This window comes from Squalius cephalus (assembly GCF_949319135.1).
Source record: "Squalius cephalus genome assembly, chromosome: 25".
Classification (NCBI taxonomy): Eukaryota; Metazoa; Chordata; class Actinopteri; order Cypriniformes; family Leuciscidae; genus Squalius; species Squalius cephalus.
In genome coordinates, this window is record NC_137146.1 from 1120109 (window position 1) to 1143959 (window position 23851).

Consider the following 23851-nt stretch of genomic DNA (forward strand, 5'->3'; position numbering starts at 1 on the left):
GTGAAAAAAAGTACGAATTGTGAGACGGAAATTTCGATTTCCTAGAAAAAAGTAATTGTGAGATGGAAACACCAAATTCCGTGAAAAAAAGTACGAATTGTGAGACAGAAATTTAGAATTCCGAGAAAAAAAGTACGAATTGTGAGACGGAAATTTCGATTTACTAGAAAAAAGTAATTGTGAGACGGAAACTCCAAATTCCAACAAAAAAGTAAGAATTGTGAGACGGAAATTTAGAATTCCGAGAAAAAAAGTATGAATGGTGAGATGGAAATTTAGAATTCCGAGAAAAAAAGTAAGAATTGTGAGATGGAAATGTAGAATTCCGAGAAAAAAAGTACGAATTGTGAGATGGAAATTTAGAATTCCAAGAAAAAAGTAAGAATTGTGAGACGGAAATGTAGAATTCCGAGAAAAAAGTAAGAATTGTGAGACGGAAATTTAGAATTCCAAGAAAAAAAGTAAGAATTGTGAGACGGAAATGTAGAATTCCGAGAAAAAAGTAAGAATTGTGAGATGGAAATTTAGAATTCCGAGAAAAAAAGTAAGAATTGTGAGACGGAAATTTCGATTTCCTAGAAAAAAAGAAGAAGAATTCTGAGAGAGAAAAAAACATAATTGTGCGATGTAAAGTCAGAATTCCGAGGAAGGAAAAAAAAAACAGAATTGTGAGATAGAAACTCAGAATTCTGAGAAAAAAATACAACAAACATTTTTATAGTTCTTTTGTGAATCTTATCCTTGTGGATAAATGCTGTTTTCTGGCAGTGTGTCGGCACGAGTTCCAACCTGGTCACTTCCCTGTTCCCAATACTGAAGAAAGCCGTTGAGAAGAACAAACCCAAACTGGCTGTGAAATACCTGGAGAAAGCCAGAACATGGATCAATGACATCGTCACAGCCGTGGATGAGATTACGAAGAGGTGAAAACATTAGCAATGTCGTATCAAAAGGAAGTTTAGTGTTTCACAGCAAACAATCATTTTCTTCATCAGTACACTGCATGAAAATTTTTTCTTGTTTTCCCATACAAATGATTCCCATACAAATTTAAAGGGTAAGTGAGGATAGGAGCAGGCTTTACTCAATGCATATACTTATAAACTTTAAGAGTGCTGGCCTGGATAATTAGAATACGTAATACGCGACGTGTGAGCGCCGAAACGCGTCTGTGCAATAAAAGTATATATGCATAGTGCGGCCTCTCTCCTACTTTAAATATTTAAAGGGGCCATTTTTTTTACATTTTATAACATTCTTTCCTCATTGGAGCTGCAACAATTTCAAATATGGAAATAAATAATGTGGTTTTGAACATTCAAGCATGAAAACCTGTTCTAGTAGAGCTCAAAAACAAAATCAAGACATGGAAACAGGATATAATAGGTCCTCTTTAAGAAAATTGTTCAGTGTTGTTGTGTTTGTGAAATCAGGACCACATCACTGTATTAGATCATTCATCTAAAACACCATATATTTTTCAGGTACGAGAATCAAAACAAAAGTGTGGCGACGTGCACCAGTGATGTGTTTAAAGAACAGACAGAGACCGAAGACAAACTAATGGAAAAGTCTGAGGAGATCAAGCGTCAGGAGGACGCTTTGGTCAAGCTAAAAATGGAGCTGGAAAAAAATGTCAAAGATATTGAGGAAATTGAGAAAAACATTGACGAACAAAACCACAAGCTGCAGGATCATATCAGAAATTCAGAACAAAAGAGAAATCGTTTTGGTTTCCTCAGAATCTTTGTGCCATTTTTTGCAGTCATTCATGACGCTGTAACCGATTCTGATATTGCTGCTAAAACTCAGTCCGTCAATGCCGAACTTTCCAATCTCAACTCCAAAAAGAGAAATCTGCAAAACGAAGAGTGGAACATCAAAGTCAGTCAGACTGATCTTCAGCTGAAGATGGCCACTTCTAAAATAAAGCTGGGTGAGAGTCTCTCTGTGCTCTCAAAGTATTATTACAAACATACAGCATCTGTGTGCATATCATGCGGTTTAACCCTCATCCTTCCCTTGCGGGTCAAAATTAAACGAAGCCCTAAAATTATACTTTTTTTTTTGTCCAGAAAGCTTATTTTATTAATTCCAGAAAGCTAATTTTTTGTAGATTTTATTATTTTATTTACCTTTAAATTGCTAGATTTGATCAATAAATAATAAATAAATAGTAATTTAGTAATTTAAGCACATTCCTCACATTCTTTCAACTTAAATTCAAAATAACTCCCAATTTTATGCATAACCCTTTTAATTCAGCTCTAAATATCTGACATTGGGTCTTTGCCGACCTTTTGTGGGAAATAAATAATATAAGATGATATTTCATGACTCTAGATGTCCTTATAGCTCTATATGGAGCAAATGAGCTGTTCCTCTGGGTCCTAAAGTCAGTTTATCTTCAGTGTGCATTCAGATACACATGTAGACATTATAAATATTTTTTGGTATAGATTTAGCATTTTCAGTTAGATTTTTGAGCATTTTAAGGGTTTTTCTATGTGTACTGAAGCATTCCTCACATTCCATTCATTCTTAAGGGGGTCAAAATGAGGATTTGTTACTTTTTTAAATTTCAACCACAAAACTCCTCGAATCCATTACATTTTTTTTGTGTATTCGTGGTTCAAGTGCGACGACAGTCCGATGAACACTCCATTTTTAAAAATATTTTCTGGGTCAGAATGACCCGAGGGAAGGATGAGGGTTGTTCACCACCTGAAGGCTCCCAATGATCTCTCATGAATCAGAATCTGTTGTATGTCGTTTGTCCAGGTGTGATTCCCAGTCCTGTCCACCTGAAGGAAGTCCAGCGGTGCCTTGATCAAATCCGACAAATTCTGGGTGATCTTAAAAAGTTCTGGGAGAAAGTGGGAGTTATGCTGGATACACTGAAAGACAAGACCTTTGTTGGGGAGGATCTGATTGATGACCTGGATGACCTGAAGGAGGAGTTTCTGAGCTCTATTGAAGAAGGAAGTAAGGTAAGTTAGACGTCGAGCAAATTACTCTGGTGAAAGTTGATTGATTCCAGGAAAAGGGACGTACAGTATATGGTATGGTCATCAGTGGCCACATTTTCATGCACGCCTTTCAATTCCAGTTTATAGTTGGAATTTCTTCCAAAAACGGTCTTGCATCTCACAGCGTTTACTGTCTCACATTACTTTACATCAATACACATCCGTATTATAACACACACATACACATTCCACCAAATTCAACTTAAAAACTTCCACATGAAATCAAAATCGACGACTCTTGTTTTTTATGTAACATTGCAGTTTTTATTATAAATGATTTATCCTTGCCGATTAATGATGCACAATATATCGGCCACCATATCGATATCGGCCAATATATGTTCATTTTTAATGTTATCGTTATCGGTCCGATAAGAAAATTTGATAAATAAAGGATTATTTCCTTCAGCTGAGACACTTCAGATGTTCAACATGATGGTTTTGAGTTGCTTGAAATAATTGGAATCACTTCAAAAAAGGAAAATACAGTGAAGTGCAAAATGTTCTGTAATATCGACTACATACAATTATAATGAGAATAATGGCTTTTAATTGTGAGACTGTTGTTTTTGTAATCAGGCTCTCAAAAATTAAATAAAAACTTAGATTCAGATTTATCGGCCAATATATCGGTTATCGGCTTTCAAATATAAAGAATTATCGGTTATCGGCCAAAATGTTCGTATCAGTGCATCACTAGTGCAGATCATTATTGAAGTTGAAATTGTTTCAATTATTTTGAGTTAAAGTAGAGTAATGAATTGATCAAATCATATTTTACAGACTTTCACTATGTAGGGAACAGTGAGTGGTTTCAGGCACATCATGAGTTTGTCGATGTATTTTTTTTAGTGAATGTGTTGTGATTAATGTGTGTTTTACTCTTTCAGTGCTGGCAGAGATTTGGTGCGTGCTGTTACAGAGCACAGAGTATCTTCAGCATTCAGTCTAAGGACGCTTATAATTTCCTGGAGATCAATCCGTCTTCACTCTCAGAGAATGAAAGGAATGCGCAGTATAAGTCTATCATGGAGAGGCTGAAGAAGATCAATCCTCAGGGATCATCCCAAGCCGCCATCACTGAGTGACATACAGAGATCTGATGCTTCCTTTCACACTTTTAAATGCTCCATGTGCATATTAATGCATACAACTTATCTTGTCATTTTTGTAATGCTGTGTAATCATTAAAACTGCTCTTGTACATGTTCGGTTACTTCCACATACAAACTTACTTCCATCCGGACCGTGACTCCACGAGACAAACTATAAACCCCTTATAGCTTTTATAAAATGGGGCTTATTGTTTTGCAAACATACACAAATTAATAGTTGTGTATGAGTAATTTACACAGGTGTAGTAATTAACAACGGCCTCAAACTCAGCTCAACCAATCAGAATCAAGGACCGTTTTATAAACACCACATATACACACACAATTTTTATCTAGCACAAAAACGTAATTTTCTGTTAAGCACGTGAACACCTGCAGATGAAGCTGTTATTTTAAAGGGTTATGTGAATTCTGTCGTCATTACAGCATTTATTTACCCTGCCTGTTTGTCTGCTTGGTTACAGATTGATTAGAGTCCTTAGTTCAGGTGTGTCTTGTTAATTAGTCTCATTAGTTCCTCAGTTTATGATGTACTTAAGTCCTGTGTTTAGTCCTGTCTGTCGACAGTGCTATATGTTTGGTTGTTCTGTTCGTATCTTTGAATTTCTGAAGAATCCTCCGCATTTCTGTTAGTTTGATTTTGTTTGCAATAAAGACACATAGAAGCTGTTTCATCTCTGCTGTGACCAGACCCGTGACAGTAGGCAAGTTTATTTATATAGCGCATTTCATACACCATGATAATTCAAAGTGCTTTACATAGAAAAGGAAATTAAAATGATCCCAACATATGCATAAGAAATAAAAATAACAATCGATGACAACCTGGGGCCTGTTTCAGAAAGGAGGTTAAGAGAAAACTCTGAGTATGTTAACCCTGAAATGAGGGAAACTCTGGGTTTTCTGTTTCAGAATGGGAGGCATGTCAAACCTGAGAAAGCAGAGTAAGTCAAGCCCGTTTCTGAAAGGGAGGTAACTCATACTCAGAGTCAGTTACCATGGTACCAGATAACCTGTTTATACTCAGATTTAAACTTAGATTCTATAGGCTACTCCACATAAAAATGTGAAAAAATCAGAATGTATAGATTGTTTGTGTATACACATAATATTAACATTACCTCTGTAGGCCTCTCTGTGGCAGCAGAAACGCTTTATCCCCATCGTCCTGTAAGATGAGCATTTGGTCGAGTACACTTTATAACACTATTTGTCATGATTTCTGGTGTGTTGAGGCGACTTACGACTGCCTGGGGTTCTGTTGGGACAGGAGGCTCCAAAAGACAGATATTACCATCAGAATCTATTGGGACCAGCAAAAATCCTAACCCAAAGTAAAATAAGTGGAAATATTAAAAATAGCCTATATAAAAAATAACACGTATGTAAATCTCTTACATTTTATGAAGATCTTTGGGAGTGACTGGCTCTGCTGCACTGCTAGACACTGGATGCTATTTAGTTATTTAATATGTCAAATGTTTGTAAAGTCAGGTAGCCTGCTACACCCATGATATGCTCAAGCCTTACCTGCACCTATGAAAATTAAAATTAGGTTGAATAACATACTGTTCTTCCAGTTTCACCTCTGATATTATAACAGTTGGGTAAGTTACTCTAAAATAGTTATTAATTACTAACTACAAATGACATCTTCAACAGTGTAATTAGATTAATGTAATAATGACTATCTTTAGAAAGTATTGGTCTACTTATTACTAATTACTAAATCCCATATCAACCTCAACCACTTGAACAATACAAGGAGAGACAAGAAACAGCACTTTTAAAATTAATATACAATTGCATGAACTTGAATTGACCAAGAATAAGTGTGAATTTAAAATTAAAAATATACCTTTTAAAAATGTATGTTAAATATACAGAAATGTTTTATAGTCTAATGCAATTACATCAGATTTTACTTTAAATTACAGAAGAATTAAGAGTAATCCCTTTAGTTAAATTACAGTATTTAGATTACTTGGTAATTAATTACACCCAACTGTATAAAATGTAAACTTATGCATTGACTCGAGCAACTATTTTCTCCCTAGCTAACTCTGTCCTGCGCTGCTGGAGATATTATTATAATAATAATAATAACTAGATTAAAAAGTTCGTCGAGACAAACTTTAAGTTGGCTTGAGAAAGCCGGACCAGAAAGTTTAAAGAAGTTTAAAATAGTTTGGAGTTTAAATTAGTTTAAAGTTTAAAGTAGTTTAAAGTTTAAATTAGTTTGAAGTTTAAAGTAGTTTAAAGTTTAAATTAGTTTAAAGTTTAAAGTAGTTTAAAGTTTAAATTAGTTTGAAGTTTAAAGTAGTTTAAAGTTTAAATTAGTTTGAAGTTTAAATTAGCTTAAAGTTTAAATTAGTTTGAAGTTTAAATTAGTTTAAAGTTTAAATTAGTTTGAAGTTTAAAGTAGTTTAAAGTTTAAATTAGGTAGTTTAAAGTTAAAAAGTTGTTGGGGGTTTTCTAGTGGGTTGCTAAGGTGTTCTCGGTGGTTGCTAGGCGGTTGCTAGGGTGTTCTGGGTGGTTGCTATTGTGTTGCTAGATGGTTGCTAAGGTATTTTGGGTGGTTGCTAGGTGGTTGCTAGGGTGTTCTGGGTGGTTGCTATGGTGTTGCTAGGCAGATGCTAAGGTATTTTGGGTGGTTGCTAGGCGGTTTCTAGGGTGTTCTGGGTGGTTGCTAGGGTGTTGCTAAGCGGTTGCTAGGGTATTTTGGGTGGTTGCTAGGGTGTTGCTAGGCGGTTGCTAGGGTGTTCTGGGTGGTTGCTAGGGTGTTGCTAAGCGGTTGCTAGGGTATTTTGGGTGGTTGCTAGGCGGTTGCTAGGGTGTTCTGGGTGGTTGCTAAGGTATTTTGGGTGGTTGCTAGGCGGTTGCTAGGGTGTTCTGGGTGGTTGCTATGGTGTTGATAGGCGGTTGCTAAGGTATTTTGGGTGGTTGCTAGGATGTTGCTAGGCGGTTGCTAGGGTGTTCTGGGTGGTTGCTATGGTGTTGCTAGGCGGTTGCTAGGGTATTCTGGGTGGTTGCTAGGCGGTTGCTAGGCGGTTGCTAGGGTGTTCTGGGTGGTTGCTAGGCGGTTGCTATGGTATTTTGGGTGGTTGCTAGGGTGTTCTGGGTGGTTGCTAGGGTGTTCTGGGTGGTTGCTAGGCGGTTGCTAGGGTGTTTTAGTGGTTGCTATGGTGTTGCTAGGCGGTTGCTAGGGTGTTCTGGGTGGTTGCTAGGGTGTTGCTAGGCGGTTGCTAGGGTATTCTGGGTGGTTGCTAGGCGGTTGCTAGGGTGTTCTGGGTGGTTGCTATGCTGTTGCTAGACGGTTGCTAGGGTATTCTGGGTGGTTGCTAAGTGGTTGCTAGGGTGTTTTGGGTGGTTGCTAGGCGGTTGCTAGGGTGTTCTGGGTGGTTGCTATGGTGTTGCTAGGCAGTTGCTAAGGTATTCTGGGTGGTTGCTAGGCAGTTGCTAGGGTGTTCTGAGTGGTTGCTATGCTGTTGCTAAGGTATTCTGGGTGGTTGCTAGGCGGTTGCTAGGGTGTTCTGGGGGGTTGCTATGGTGTTTCTAGGCGGTTGCTAGGGTATTCTGGGTGGTTGCTAGGCGGTTGCTAGGGTGTTCTGGGTGGTTGCTATGGTGTTGCTAGGCGGTTGCTAGGGTGTTCTGGGTGGTTGCTATGATGTTGCTAGGCGGTTGCTAAGGTATTCTGGGCGGTTGCTAGGCAGTTGCTAGGGTGTTCTGGGCGGTTGCTATGGTGTTGCTAGGTGGTTGGTAGTTGTCACAGATGGTTACTATGGAGTTTTTATAGAGTCCTTAGCATGATCTTGGTATGATTTAGCACTTAACTAAATGATATTAGCATGTAGCTATTCACTGCTAGCATGTGTAGCATGTTGGAAGTGCTGTTTGCTAGCATGAGTCAAAAGAGCCAAACCTCATCTCTATACGATGTTCTGATACTGAGATATAGGTCTTGCAAAACGGTTGCTAGGGTACTCAAGTTTGGTTGCTATGGAGTTGCTTGGGAGCTTGAAGCTTTAAACTTAAGAAGTTTAAAGTGGTTTGAAGTTTAAAGTAGTTTACGAGTTTTGAGTTTACAAGTTTAAATGAGTTTAGAGTTTAAGTTTAAATGAGTTTAGTGTGTGTGTGTGTGTGTTCACACACACACACACACACACACACACACACACACACTCAGAGCTTATGAGTTTAGAGTTTATAAGTGTATAAATTGATGAGTTTATAAGTGTTAGAGTTTTTGAGTTTAGAGTTTATAAGTTTTAATGAGTTTAGAGTTTATAAGTTTAAATGAGTTTAAGAGTTTAAGAGTTCAGAGTTTATTAATTTATGAGTTAAAGAGTTAATAAGTCTATGAATTCATGAGTTTATAAGTTAATTAGTTTATAAGTGTATGAGTTTAGAGTTTATTAGTTTAAATTAGTCTCATTGGCTAATATAGTATATAGAACGGCAGTTTGGTTTAGTCTTCAAGGTGTTTAGATTTGAATTTTCGTCGGTTGGTGAGTTTGAATGTAAATTTGAATTTTTTAGAACTCCCCAATGTAAGTCAATGGGAGTTTTTCCGAGTTTTGATCGGCATTTTTAGGAAAACCGTAAGTCCGATCAGTCTAAAAAGATATAGCAACTAACTTCAGATCAGTTTGAGTGTCTGAGCCGAGTTTGGAGTATGTAGTGTTAAAGCTCTAGGACGAGTTTGAGTCAACAGTTTTTAACAGAAGAATAATAATAATAACTAGATTAAAAAGTTCGTCGAGACAAACTTTAAGTTGGCTTGAGAAAGCCGGACCAGAAAGTTTAAAGAAGTTTAAAATAGTTTGGAGTTTAAATTAGTTTAAAGTTTAAAGTAGTTTAAAGTTTAAATTAGTTTGAAGTTTAAAGTAGTTTAAAGTTTAAATTAGTTTAAAGTTTAAAGTAGTTTAAAGTTTAAATTAGTTTGAAGTTTAAAGTAGTTTAAAGTTTAAATTAGTTTGAAGTTTAAATTAGCTTAAAGTTTAAATTAGTTTGAAGTTTAAATTAGTTTAAAGTTTAAATTAGTTTGAAGTTTAAAGTAGTTTAAAGTTTAAATTAGGTAGTTTAAAGCTAAAAAGTTGTTGGGGGTTTTCTAGTGGGTTGCTAAGGTGTTCTCGGTGGTTGCTAGGCGGTTGCTAGGGTGTTCTGGGTGGTTGCTATTGTGTTGCTAGATGGTTGCTAAGGTATTTTGGGTGGTTGCTAGGCGGTTTCTAGGATGTTCTGGGTGGTTGCTAGGGTGTTGCTAAGCGGTTGCTAGGGTATTTTGGGTGGTTGCTAGGGTGTTGCTAGGCGGTTGCTAGGGTGTTCTGGGTGGTTGCTAGGGTGTTGCTAAGCGGTTGCTAGGGTATTTTGGGTGGTTGCTAGGCGGTTGCTAGGGTGTTCTGGGTGGTTGCTAAGGTATTTTGGGTGGTTGCTAGGCGGTTGCTAGGGTGTTCTGGGTGGTTGCTATGGTGTTGATAGGCGGTTGCTAAGGTATTTTTGGTGGTTGCTAGGATGTTGCTAGGCGGTTGCTAGGGTGTTCTGGGTGGTTGCTATGGTGTTGCTAGGCGGTTGCTAGGGTATTCTGGGTGGTTGCTAGGCGGTTGCTAGGGTGTTCTGGGTGGTTGCTATGGTGTTGCTAGGGTATTCTGGGTGGTTGCTAGGCGGTTGCTAGGCGGTTGCTAGGGTGTTCTGGGTGGTTGCTATGGTATTTTGGGTGGTTGCTAGGGTGTTCTGTGTGGTTGCTAGGGTGTTCTGGGTGGTTGCTAGGCGGTTGCTAGGGTGTTTTAGTGGTTGCTATGGTGTTGCTAGGCGGTTGCTAGGGTGTTCTGGGTGGTTGCTAGGGTGTTGCTAGGCGGTTGCTAGGGTATTCTGGGTGGTTGCTAGGCGGTTGCTAGGGTGTTCTGGGTGGTTGCTATGCTGTTGCTAGACGGTTGCTAGGGTATTCTGGGTGGTTGCTAAGTGGTTGCTAGGGTGTTTTGGGTGGTTGCTAGGCGGTTGTTAGGGTGTTCTGGGTGGTTGCTATGGTGTTGCTAGGCGGTTGCTAAGGTATTCTGGGTGGTTGCTAGGCAGTTGCTAGGGTGTTCTGAGTGGTTGCTATGCTGTTGCTAAGGTGTTCTGGGTGGTTGCTATGGTGTTTCTAGGCGGTTGCTAGGGTATTCTGGGTGGTTGCTAGGCGGTTGCTAGGGTGTTCTGGGTGGTTGCTATGGTGTTGCTAGGCGGTTGCTAGGGTGTTCTGGGTGGTTGCTATGATGTTGCTAGGCGGTTGCTAAGGTATTCTGGGCGGTTGCTAGGCAGTTGCTAGGGTGTTCTGGGTGGTTGCTATGGTGTTGCTAGGTGGTTGGTAGTTGTCACAGATGGTTACTATGGAGATTTTATAGAGTCCTTAGCATGATCTTGGTATGATTTAGCACTTAACTAATTGATATTAGCATGTAGCTATTCACTGCTAGCATGTGTAGCATGTTGGAAGTGCTGTTTGCTAGCATGAGTCAAAAGAGCCAAACCTCATCTCTATACGATGTTCTGATACTGAGATATAGGTCTTGCAAAACGGTTGCTAGGGTACTCAAGTTTGGTTGCTATGGAGTTGCTTGGGAGCTTGAAGCTTTAAACTTAAGAAGTTTAAAGTGGTTTGAAGTTTAAAGTAGTTTACGAGTTTTGAGTTTACAAGTTTAAATGAGTTTAGAGTTTAAGTTTAACTGAGTTTTGTGTGTGTGTGTGTGTGTGTGTGTGTGTGTTCACACACACACACACACACACACACACACACACTCAGAGCTTATGAGTTTAGAGTTTATAAGTGTATAAATTGATGAGTTTATAAGTGTTAGAGTTTTTGAGTTTAGAGTTTATAAGTTTTAAATGAGTTTAGAGTTTATAAGTTTTAATGAGTTTAGAGTTTATAAGTTTAAATGAGTTTAAGAGTTCAGAGTTTATTAATTTATGAGTTAAAGAGTTAATAAGTCTATGAATTCATGAGTTTATAAGTTAATTAGTTTATAAGTGTATGAGTTTAGAGTTTATTAGTTTAAATTAGTCTCATTGGCTAATATAGTATATAGAATGGCAGTTTGGTTTAGTCTTCAAGGTGTTTAGATTTGAATTTTCGTCGGTTGGTGAGTTTGAATGTAAATTTGAATTTTTTAGAACTCCCTAATGTAAGTCAATGGGAGTTTTTCCGAGTTTTGATCGGCATTTTTAGGAAAACCGTAAGTCCGATCAGTCTGAAAAGATATAGCAACTAACTTCAGATCAGTTTGAGTGTCTGAGCCGAGTTTGGAGTATGTAGTGTTAAAGCTCTAGGACGAGTTTGAGTCAACAGTTTTTAACAGAAGAATAATAATAATAATAATAATAAGTTTAAATAGGATTTCAGTAAGTTGGCTCTCTCAAGCCAACTTAACTAGATTAAAAAGTTCGTCGAGACAAACTTTAAGTTGGCTTGAGAAAGCCGGACCAGAAAGTTTAAAGAAGTTTAAAAAAGTTTGGAGTTTAAATTAGTTTAAAGTTTAAAGTAGTTTAAAGTTTAAATTAGTTTGAAGTTTAAAGTAGTTTAAAGTTTAAATTAGTTTAAATTTTAAAGTAGTTAAAAGTTTAAATTAGTTTGAAGTTTAAAGTAGTTTAAAGTTTAAATTAGTTTGAAGTTTAAATTAGTTTGAAGTTTAAATTAGTTTAAAGTTTAAATTAGTTTAAAGTTTAAATTAGTTTAAAGTTTAAATTAGTTTAAAGTTTAAATTAGTTTGAAGTTTAAAGTAGTTTAAAGTTTAAATTAGGTAGTTTAAAGTTAAAAAGTTGTTGGGGGTTTTCTAGTGGGTTGCTAAGGTGTTCTTGGTGGTTGCTAGGCGGTTGCTAGGGTGTTCTGGGTGGTTGCTATGGTGTTGCTAGGCGGTTGCTAGGGTATTCTGGGTGGTTGCTAGGCGGTTGCTAGGCGGTTGCTAGGGTGTTCTGGGTGGTTGCTAGGCGGTTGCTAGGGTGTTCTGGGTGGTTGCTAGGCGGTTGCTAGGGTGTTCTGGGTGGTTGCTATGGTGTTGCTAGGTGGTTGCTAGGGTATTCTGGGTGGTTGCTAGGCGGTTGCTAGGGTGTTCTGGGTGGTTGCTAGGCGGTTGCTAGGGTGTTCTGGGTGGTTGCTATGGTGTTGCTAGGCGGTTGCTAGGGTATTCTGGGTGGTTGCTAGGCGGTTGCTAGGCGGTTGCTAGGGTGTTCTGGTTGGTTGCTAGGCGGTTGCTAGGGTGTTCTGGGTGGTTGCTAGGCGGTTGCTAGGGTGTTCTGGGTGGTTGCTATGGTGTTGCTAGGCGGTTGCTAGGGTATTCTGGGTGGTTGCTAGGCGGTTGCTAGGCGGTTGCTAGGGTGTTCTGGGTGGTTGCTAGGCGGTTGCTAGGGTGTTCTTTGTGGTTGCTATGGTGTTGCTAGGTGGTTGCTAGGGTATTCTGGGTGGTTGCTAGGCGGTTGCTAGGCGGTTGCTAGGGTGTTCTGGGTGGTTGCTAGGCGGTTGCTAGGGTGTTCTGGGTGGTTGCTATGGTGTTGCTAGGCGGTTGCTAGGGTATTCTGGGTGGTTGCTAGGCGGTTGCTAGGGTGTTCTGGGTGGTTGCTATGGTGTTGCTAGGCGGTTGCTAAGGTATTCAGGGTGGTTGATATGGTGTTACTAGGTGGTTGGTAGTTGTCACAGATGGTTACTATGGAGTTTTTATAGAGTTCTTAGCATGATCTTGGCATGATTTAACACTTAACTAATCGCTATTAGCATGTAGCTATTCACTGCTAGCATGTATAGCATGTTGGAAGTGCTGTTTGCTAGCATGAGTCAAAAGAGCCAAGCCTCATCTCTATACGATGTTCTGATACAGAGATATAGGTCTTGCAAAATGGTTGCTAGGGTACTCAAGTTTGGTTGCTATGGAGTTGCTTGGGAGCTGGAAGCTTTAAACTTAAGAAGTTTAAAGTGGTTTGAAGTTTAAAGTAATTTACGAGTTTTGAGTTTACAAGTTTACAAGTTTAAATGAGTTTAGAGTGTATGTGTGTGTGTGTGTGTGTGTGTGTGTGTGTGTGTGAACACACACACACACACACACACACACACACACACACACACACACACACACTCAGAGTTTATGAGTTTAGAGTTTATAAGTCTATAAATTGATGAGTTTATAAGTGTAAGAGTTTTTGAGTTTAGAGTTTAAAAGTTTTAAATGAGTTTAGAATTTATAAGTTTAAATGAGTTTAGACTTTATAAGTTTAAATGAGTTTAAGAGTTCAGAGTTTATTCATTTATGAGTTAAAGAGTTCATAAGTCTATGAATTCATGAGTTTATAAGTTAATTAGTTTATAAGTGTATGAGTTTAGAGTTTATTAGTTTAAATGAGTCTCATTGGCTAATATAGTATATAGAACGGCAGTTTGGTTTAGTCTTCAAGGTGTTTAGATTTGAATTTTCAACATACACACACACACACACACACACACACACACAAGCACGCACGCACAGACTCTCACTCTCTCTCTCACACACACACTATCTCTCACACACACACTCACTCACACACACACACACACACACACACACACACACAGACAAGCTCATTAACACACACACACACACACACACACACTCACGCACATACACACACACTCAGAGTTTATATGAGTTTAGAGTTTATAAGTGTACAAGTTTTTGAGTTAAGAGTTTATAAGTTTAAATGAGTGTGTACGAGTTTTTGAGTTTACACACACACACACACACACTCACACATAGACACACACGCTCTCACTAACTCACACACACACACACACACACACACACACACACACACCCTCACTAACTCACACACACACACACACCCACAGACATGCTCACTGTCTCACACACACACACACACACACACACACACATACACACACTAACTCGCTCTCACACATACACAGACACGCTCACACACACATAGACACACACACTCTCACACACACACACGCACACACACACACACTAACTCTCTCTCACACACACACACACACACACACACACACACACACACTCACGCACATACACTCACTCACGGACATACACTCACACATGCACACACACACACACACACACACACACACACGCACACACACACACACACACACACACACACACACACATTCACTCACGGACATACACTCACACATGCGCACACACACACACACACACAGACATGCTCACTATCTCTCACACACACACACACACACACACACACACACTCTCTCTCACACACACATACACGCGCACACACTCACACACACACACTAACTCGCTCTCACATAGACACACACACTCTCTCTCTCACACACACACACACACACACACACACACACACACACACACACACACACACACACACACACACACACACACACACACACTCACTCACTCACGGACATACACTCACACATGCACACACACACACACACACACACACACACACACACACACACACAGACATGCTCACTATCTCACACACACACACACACACACACACACACTCTCTCACACACACACATACACGCGCACACACTCACACACACACACTAACTCGCTCTCACATAGACACACACACTCTCTCTCTCTCACACACACACACACACACACACACACACACTCACTCAGTCACGCACATATACTCACTCACACACAGACACACACACCCTCACTAACACACACACACACACACAGACACCCTCACTAACACACACACAGACATGCTCACTGTCTCACACACACACACACACACACACACACACACACACACACACACACACACACACTAACTCGCTCTCACACATACACAGACACGCTCACACACATAGACACACACACTCTTTCACACACACACCCTCGCTAACTCTGACACACGCACACTTACGCACACACACACTCACGCACATACACTCACTCACGGACATATACTCACACATGCACACACACACACACACACAGACATGCTCACTATCTCACACACACTCACACACACGCACACTCAAGAGTTTATGAGTTTAGAGTTTATAAGTGTATCAATTGATGAGTTTATAAGTTTAAATGAGTTTAGAGTTTATAAGTTTAAATGAGTTTAAGAGTTCAGAGTTTATTAATTTATGAGTTTAAGACTTCATAAGTCTATGAATTCATGAGTTTATTAATTTATGAGTTTAAGAGTTCATAAGTCTATGAATTCATGAGTTTATAAGTTAATTAGTTTATAAGTGTATGAGTTTAGAGTTCATTAGTTTAAATGAGTCTCATTGGCTAATATAGTATATAGAACGGCAGTTTGGTTTAGTCTTCAAGGTGTTTAGATTTGAATTTTCGTCGGTTGGTGAGTTTGAATCTGGATTTGAATTTTTTAGAACTCCCCAATGCAAGTCAATGGGAGTTTTTCCGAGTTTTGATCGTCATTTTTAGGAAAACCGTAAGTCCGATCAGTCTGAAAAGATATAGCAACTAACTTCAGATCAGTTTGAGTGTCTGAGCCGAGTTTGGAGTATGTAGAGTTAAAGCTCTAGGAGGAGTTTGAGTCAACAGTTTTTTTACAGAAGAATAATAATAATATTAATAATAATAATAATAATAATAAGTTTAAATAGGATTTCAATATGTTGGCTCTCTCAAGCCAACTTAACTAGATTAAAAAGTTCGTCGAGACAAACTTTAAGTTGGCTTGAGAAAGCCGGACCAGAAAGTTTGAAGAAGTTTGAAGTTTAAAGTAGTTTAAAGTTTAAATTAGTTTGAAGTTTAAATTAGTTTAAAGTTTAAATTAGTTTGAAGTATAAAGTAGTTTAAAGTTTAAATTAGTTTAAAGTTTAAAGTAGTTTAAAGTAGTTTGAAGTTTAAAGTAGTTTGAAGTTTAAAGTAGTTTGAAGTTTAAATTAGTTTAAAGTTTAAAGTAGTTTGAAGTTTAAAGTAGTTTAAAGTTTAAAGTAGTTTGAAGTCTAAATTAGTTTGAAGTAGATAGATAGATGAGTTTGTTAGTTTAAATTTCACACACAGACATGCTCACTAACTCTCTCTCACACACACGCACACACACACACACACACACACACGCAGACACGCTCACTAACACACACGGACAAACACACACGCTCACTAACTCTCACACATACACACACTTTCTCACACACACACACACACACACACACACACACACACACACACAGACACGCTCACTAACACACACACACAAACACACTCACTCAGACACACACACTCAGAGTTTATGAGTTTTGGGTGGTTGCTAGGCGGTTGCTAGGGTGTTCTGGGTGGTTGCTATGGTGTTGCTAGGCGGTTGCTAGGGTGTTCTGGGTGGTTTCTATGTTGTTGCTAGGTGGTTGCTAGGGTATTCTGGGTGGTTGCTAGGCGGTTGCTTGGGTGTTTTGGATGGTTGCTAGGCGGTTGCTAGGGTGTTCTGGGTGGTTGCTATGATGTTGCTAGGCGGTTGCTAGGGTGTTTTGATGGTTGCTATGGTGTTGCTAGGCGGTTGCTAGGGTGTTCTGGGTGGTTGCTATGATGTTGCTAGGCGGTTGTTAGGGTGTTTTGGTGGTTGCTATGGTGTTGCTAGGCGGTTGCTAGGGTATTCTGGGTGGTTGCTAGGATGTTGCCAGGGTGTTTTGGTGGTTGCTATGCTGTTGCTAGGCGGTTGCTAGGGTGTTTTGGTGGTTGCTATGGTGTTGCTAGGCGGTTGCTAGGTTGTTCTGGGTGGTTGCTATGCTGTTGCTAGGCGGTTGCTAGGGTGTTTTGGTGGTTGCTATGGTGTTGCTAGGCGGTTGCTAGGGTGTTCTGGGTGGTTGCTATGATGTTGCTAGGTGGTTGCTAGGGTGTTTTGGTGGTTGCTATGGTGTTGCTAGGGTATTCTGGGTGGTTGCTAGGGTGTTGCTAGGTGGTTGCTAGGGTGTTCTGGGTGGTTGCTATGGTGTTACTAGGTGGTTGGTAGTTGTCACAGATGGTTACTATGGAGTCTTTATAGAGTTCTTAGCATGATCTTGGCATGATATAGCACTTAACTAATCGCTATTAGCATGTAGCTATTCACTGCTAGCATGTGTAGCATGTTGGAAGTGCTGTTTGCTTGCATGAGTCAAAAGAGCCTAACCTCATCTCTATACGATGTTCTGATACAGAGATATAGGTCTTGCAAAACGGTTGCTAGGGTACTCACGTTTGGTTGCTATGGAGTTGCTTGGGAGCTGGAAGCTTTAAACTTAAGAAGTTTAAAGTGGTTTGAAGTTTAAAGTAGTTTACGAGTTTTGAGTTTACAAGTTTACAAGTTTAAATGAGTTTAGAGTTTAAGTTTAAATGAGTTTAGTGTGTGTGTGTGTGTGTGTGTGTGTGTGTGTGTGTGTGAACACACACACACACACACACACACACACTCAGAGTTTATGAGTTTAGAGTTTATAAGTGTATAAATTGATGAGTTTATAAGTGTAAGAGTTTTTGAGTTTAGAGTTTATAAGTTTTAAATGAGTTTAGAGTTTATAAGTTTTAATGAGTTTAGAGTTTATAAGTTTAAATGAGTTTAAGAGTTCAGAGTTTATTAATTTATGAGTTTAAGAGTTCATAAGTCTATGAATTCATGAATTTATAAGTTAATTAGTTTATAAGTGTATGAGTTTAGAGTTTATTAGTTTAAATGAGTCTCAATGGCTCATATAGTATATAGAACGGCAGTTTGGTTTAGTCTTCAAGGTGTTTTGATTTGAATTTTCGTCGGTTTGAATTTTTTAGAACTCCCAATGAAAGTCAATGGGAATTTTTGAATGAGTTTTTTCGAGTTTTGATCGTCATTTTTAGGAAAACCGTAAGTCCGATCAGTCTGAAAAGATATAGCAACTCGAGTCAGATCAGTTTGAGTGTCTGAGCCGAATTTGGAGTATGTAGAGTTAAAGCTCTAGGAGGAGATCCAATTTAGTTTTTTTAGTCTCAGAAGAATAATAATAATAATAATAATAAGTTTAAATAGGATTTCAGTAAGTTGGCTCTCTCAAGCCAACTTAACTAGATTAAAAAGTTCGTCGAGACAAACTTTAAGTTGGCTTGAGAAAGCCGGACCAGAAAGTTTGAAGAAGTTTAAAGTAGTTTGGAGTTTAAAGTCGTTTGAAGTTAGGGTTAGTTTAAAGTTTAAATTAGTTTGAAGTTTAAATTAGTTTAAAGTTTAAATTACTTTAAAGTTTAAATTAGTTTTAAGTTTAAAGTAGTTTAAAGTCTAAATTAGTCTAAAGTTTAAATTAGTTTAAAGTTTAAATCAGTTTGAAGTTTAAAGTAGTTTAAAGTTTAAAGTAGTTTAAAGTTTAAAGTAGTTTAAAGTTTAAAGTAGTTTACAGTTAAAAAGTTGTTGGGGGTTTTCTAGTGGGTTGCTAGGGTGTTCTGGGTGGTTGCTATGGTGTTGCTAGGCGGTTGCTAGGGTATTCTGGGTGGTTGCTAGGCAGTTGCTAGGGTGTTCTGGGTGGTTGCTAGGCGGTTGCTAGGGTGTTTTGGGTGGTTGCTAGGGTGTTCTGGGTGGTTGCTATGGTGTTGATAGGCGGTTGCTAGGGTGTTCTGGGTGGTTGCTAGGGTGTTGCTAGGCGGTTGCTAGGGTGTTCTGGGTGGTTGCTATGCTGTTGCTAGGTGGTTGCTAGGGTATTCTGGTTGATTGCTAGGGTGTTCTGGGTGGTTGCTAGGCGGTTGCTAGGGTGTTCTGGGTGGTTGCTATGGTGTTGCTAGGCGGTTGCTAGGGTATTCTGGGTGGTTGCTAGGCGGTTGCTAGGGTGTTCTGGGTGGTTGCTATGGTGTTGCTAGGTGGTTGCTAGGGTGTTCTGGGTGGTTGCTATGCTGTTGCTAGGCGGTTGCTAGGGTATTCTGGGTGGTTGCTAGGCGGTTGCTAGGGTGTTTTGGGTGGTTGCTAGGCGGTCGCTAGGGTGTTCTGGGTGGTTGCTAGGGTGTTGCTAGGTGGTTGCTAGGGTGTTCTGGGTGGTTGCTATGATGTTGCTAGGCGGTTGCTAGGGTGTTTTGATGGTTGCTATGGTGTTGCTAGGCGGTTGCTAGGGTGTTCTGGGTGGTTGCTATGATGTTGCTAGGCGGTTGCTAGGGTGTTTTGGTGGTTGCTATGGTGTTGCTAGGCGGTTGCTAGGGTATTCTAGGTGGTTGCTAGGATGTTGCTAGGGTGTTTTGGTGGTTGCTAGGGTGTTGCTAGGCGGTTGCTAGGTTGTTCTGGGTGGTTGCTATGCTGTTGCTAGGCGGTTGCTAGGGTGTTTTGGTGGTTGCTATGGTGTTGCTAGGCGGTTGCTAGGGTGTTTTGGGTGGTTGCTATGATGTTGCTAGGTGGTTACTAGGGTATTTTGGTGGTTGCTATGGTGTTGCTAGGGTATTCTGGGTGGTTGCTAGGGTGTTCTGGGTGGTTGCTATGGTGTTACTAGGTGGTTGGTAGTTGTCACAGATGGTTACTATGGAGTTTTTATAGAGTTCTTAGCATGATCTTGGCATGATTTATCACTTAACTAATCGCTATTAGCATGTAGCTATTCACTGCTAGCATGTGTAGCATGTTGGAAGTGCTGTTTGCTAGCATGAGTCAAAAGAGCCAAACCTCATCTCTATACGATGTTCTGATGCAGAGATATAGGTCTTGCAAAACGGTTGCTAGGGTACTCAAGTTTGGTTGCTATGGAGTTGCTTGGGAGCTGGGAGCTTTAAACTTAAGAAGTTTAAAGTGGTTTGAAGTTTAAAGTAGTATAAGAGTTTTTGAGTTTTGAGTTTATAAGTTTAAATGAGTTTAGAGTTTAAGTTTAAATGAGTTTAGAGTGTGTGTGTGTGTGTGTGTGTGTGTGTGTGTGTTCACACACACACACACACACACACACACACACACACTCACACTCAGAGTTTATGAGTTTAGAGTTTATAAGTGTATAAATTGATGAGTTTATAAGTGTAAGAGTTTTTGAGTTTAGAGTTTATAAGTTTTAATGAGTTTATAAGTTTAAATGAGTTTAAGAGTTCAGAGTTTATTAATTTATGAGTTTATAAGTTAATTAGTTTATAAGTATATGAGTTTAGAGTTCATTAGTTTAAATGAGTCTCATTGGCTCTTATAGTATATAGAACGGCAGTTTGGTTTAGTCTTCAAGGTATTTTGATTTGAATTTTCGTCGGTTGGTGAGTTTGAATCTAAATTTGAATTTTTTAGAACTCCCCAATGCAAGTCAATGGGAGTTTTTCCGAGTTTTGATCGTCATTTTTAGGAAAACCGTAAGTCCGATCAGTCTGAAAAGATATAGCACACTAAGTCAGAACAGTTTGAGTGTCTGAGCCGAGTTTGGAGTATGTAGAGTTAAAGCTCTAGGAGGAGTTTGAGTCAGATTTTTTTCCGCTCAGAAGAAGAAGAATAATAATAATAAGTTTAAGTACAATATCAGTAAGTTGGCTCTCTCAAGCCAACTTAATAAGTTTAAGTACAATATCAGTAAGTTGGCTCTCTCAAGCCAACTTAATAAAATAATGTGTTCGTACTCTCCATATGCTTGCAGAAGCTCATCCACTTCTGCTGGTGAGAAATATGCAGACCTCTTTTTGTCTGGCGCTGTTGCCATGGTGACTCGTAATATCTGTGCTCCATTGATAATGGCTTTTTATAGTTGTGGTGCACGCGCTTAACTCAGAGTTGATTGAACTAACTAATTTCAGCTGTTCTGTAACCGAAAACTCAGTGTTTCCCATCTCAGGGTAAGTCAACTCAAGTTCAAGTTTTAACTCCGAGTTGGTTGAACCTCCTAATTGAAACAGGCCCCTGATGTCCATAAAAGTTTCCATGCTTCTTTAGAATCATGTGATGCATTTGCTCCCCAAATGATGCAAAGTATTTTCAAAATGACCCAGCTATAGCTATCCAAAGGCCAAAGTTATTTATTTTTTTATTAGTGACCTAGAGAGTCTTGAGAACTGTGCCGCAGTTCTAGTGGTTTTATAGAGGCTGAGTCAGGACTAGTTCACGAAAATTGGTTTTTGAAATAATCTCCAATATTTATGAATGATTAGGCAAAGTTGCTCAGAATGAGGAGTTCTACCATGCAGTAGAAATGTCGTGGGTGTGTGCCGAATAGTGCAAGGTATACAATCCTTTACGCATGTAAAAAACATGAAGGCGCTTTTTCACACGACCACAGAATGAGCTCTTGCAATGTGCCAAGTTTGGTGAAAATATCTAATTTTGTTCACAAGTTATATCCATTTTAGTAAAAGCGGCTCCTCCCACTTTGAGCATTATTGGTGGCCCATAGAATAAAAAAAATTAAAACTTTTGTTAATTGACAATCAGACCCCAGAGAATCTTGCTGCACTGGTTTGGTACAAAAACTATAGAGCTAGTTCTCAAAAGTAGGTTTTCCACACAAAAAAATCCAAAATACCTGAATTTTGCCGGTCGACAATTGATTCTGAGGCATGCATTTGTAAAAGTTAAAGTGCATTTGGCTTGTAAAAGTGCTGGTAAAATGTATTTTGTATTGAAAGTAGTCTCCACCAACCCCTGTCTATGAAAAGGGAGAGGAGTTAGAATACCACAAATAAATAGATGGACAAGATTATGACGCACACAATTCTTAATAAATCATTGTCTTTCACCCCATCGCTAAATCATAGAAAAATTCAGTAAAGACAGTTGTATTCATCTTAATACAATCTCTCTTTAAATCTCTGTGAGTATAGTTTGCAAATCGAGCGTGCGATGTGTAATATTCAGTTCCTGTAAGAAACTGTTCCAGCGGAGGAGTTTACTGGCACTGAATATGACACATCACCTGTGTAAACACTCCATGAACTGGAACAGTTTTTCGCAGGAACTGAATATTACAAATATTAATCCGTAACCATATTCATAATCTAATAGCACTATTGTTGCGTAATCAGTTCCTGTGAAAACTTCACCTACTGGAACAGTTTTTCACAATGTTTCACAGGAACTGAATCGTACAAAACAACGGATTGCGAAAGCGTGCACGGATTATGAATTTTTGTGCACGGTTACCTTGTACATTGTTTTTTTTGTCTGTATAGTCCTATTTCATTAATAAAACTTGCATATGGTACGTTTTGGCGTAGGATATTTACTTCCGTCAAGGTCAGGCTGCGATGTCGGATGTATTCAGGAATGAGCGATGCGCTTTCCGTTTTTAAAGTTGTATTAAATAAGTAAGATATGGCGGCATTGTGAGCACCGGCTCACTTCATCTGCAAACCACGAGTACGAGCAGCAACAACCGATAGACTCACATTTTCTTGGGGTTTAATGCCGCGGGTTCAGAAAACCCATCAAAATGTTTATTTATGCTTGAATATATGTCTCATAGCATATATAAGGCCTCTTAAATGCCTCTCACTGCTCTTGGACTATGAGGGCTGAAACTTCTGTTACTGTTGGGCTCAATGTGAATATGAACACACCAAAACCTCTTATAGAACTATTGTCCCATGTGGTTTTGAACAACTCTTTTAGCTTCTTTCTTTATGTGAAAGGTATTGGAAACATAACTATAAGTTGAAGACTAAAACATTGCTTATACATGCTTGCGCTGTTTACTATTTTTAGCAAGTATAATGTATCATACCACTGCTATGCAGATGATACTCCGTGTCATGTTCCTTTACATCCAAAGGATGATTCTAGTCTGCAGTGTTTATTTGATTGTTTGAGAGACGTGTTAAACAGTGGATGTCTGCCAACGTCCTTCAGTTAAATGATTCCAAGACGGAAGTCTTAATCTTTGGCTCATCTACGTTCACAGAGGTTGTTGCCAGTAAATTGAGACCTTTATCTGGCAATTGCCATACACATGTTCGAAATCTGGGTGTTACTTTTGGCTCTGCTCTGACTTTTGACAACCAGATCAATGGTGTGGTCAGCAGTTGCTTTTATCAGTTAAAGAATATTGGGAAAATTAAGGCATTTTTATCACCCAGAGACATGGAGTCTGTGATGCATGCTTTTATTTAATCAAGATTAGACTACTGTAATGTACTATACTTGGGTGTCTCACAGTCCCTACTGTCACATCTTCAACTAGTCCAAAATGCTGCTGCTAGATTGTTAACAGGAACAAGGAAAACAGAACATATTTCGCCAGTATTATTCTCTCTCCATTGGCTTCCAGTTAAACATCGTATTGAGTTCAAAACACTGTTGTTTGTTTATGAGGGATTGCATGGACTGGCTCCTCCATACATCTCTGATCTCCTTTCATCCCACCATAATGTTTTTAGAAATCTTAGGTCAACCAGTTGTCTACAGCTGACCGTTCCAAGGACACGTTTAAAGTTAAAAGGAGATCGTGCCTTTTCAGTGGCCGCTCCACAGCTTTGGAACAATCTGCCATCTTACATAAAGACTGCACCAACATATATTGATTTTAAATCTTCGCTTAAAACCCACTTATTTACTGCTGCTTATGGTCATAAGTGGGCGTAGTGGTTTTGCATTGTTTTGTGCATTGTTTATCTGTGGTTTTGTGTTTACTCATTAGGATACTTGTGTACACTTTGTACAGCACTTTGGCCAACAGCTGTTGTTTTTAAATGTGCTCTATAAATAAATATGACTGACTGATTGTCTAAATTCTAAATGATCCAACAAAATGGGCCTAGAGAGAGCAATGGAGTGTGTTTTCCGAGCCATTCTGAAAACACTGGATCTTGAGCTGATCAT

General features: G+C 39.1%; 1 protein-coding gene across 2 annotated transcripts in view; it reads left to right on the top strand.

Moving 5' to 3' along the window:
- The window catches only part of LOC307153222 (uncharacterized protein), a 127002-nt gene extending 122154 nt beyond the window's left edge, over window positions 1–4848 (top strand). For both annotated transcript variants that reach the window (XM_079862496.1, XM_079862495.1), the window contains 4 exons: window positions 769–923; window positions 1485–1936; window positions 2782–2990; window positions 3920–4848. In XM_079862496.1, the coding sequence (XP_079718622.1) occupies window positions 769–923; window positions 1485–1936; window positions 2782–2990; window positions 3920–4117 (1014 nt within the window). In that variant the 3' untranslated portion in view covers window positions 4118–4848. The remainder of the gene's footprint in view (window positions 1–768; window positions 924–1484; window positions 1937–2781; window positions 2991–3919) is intronic.
- Window positions 4849–23851: the final 19003 nt, after the last annotated feature.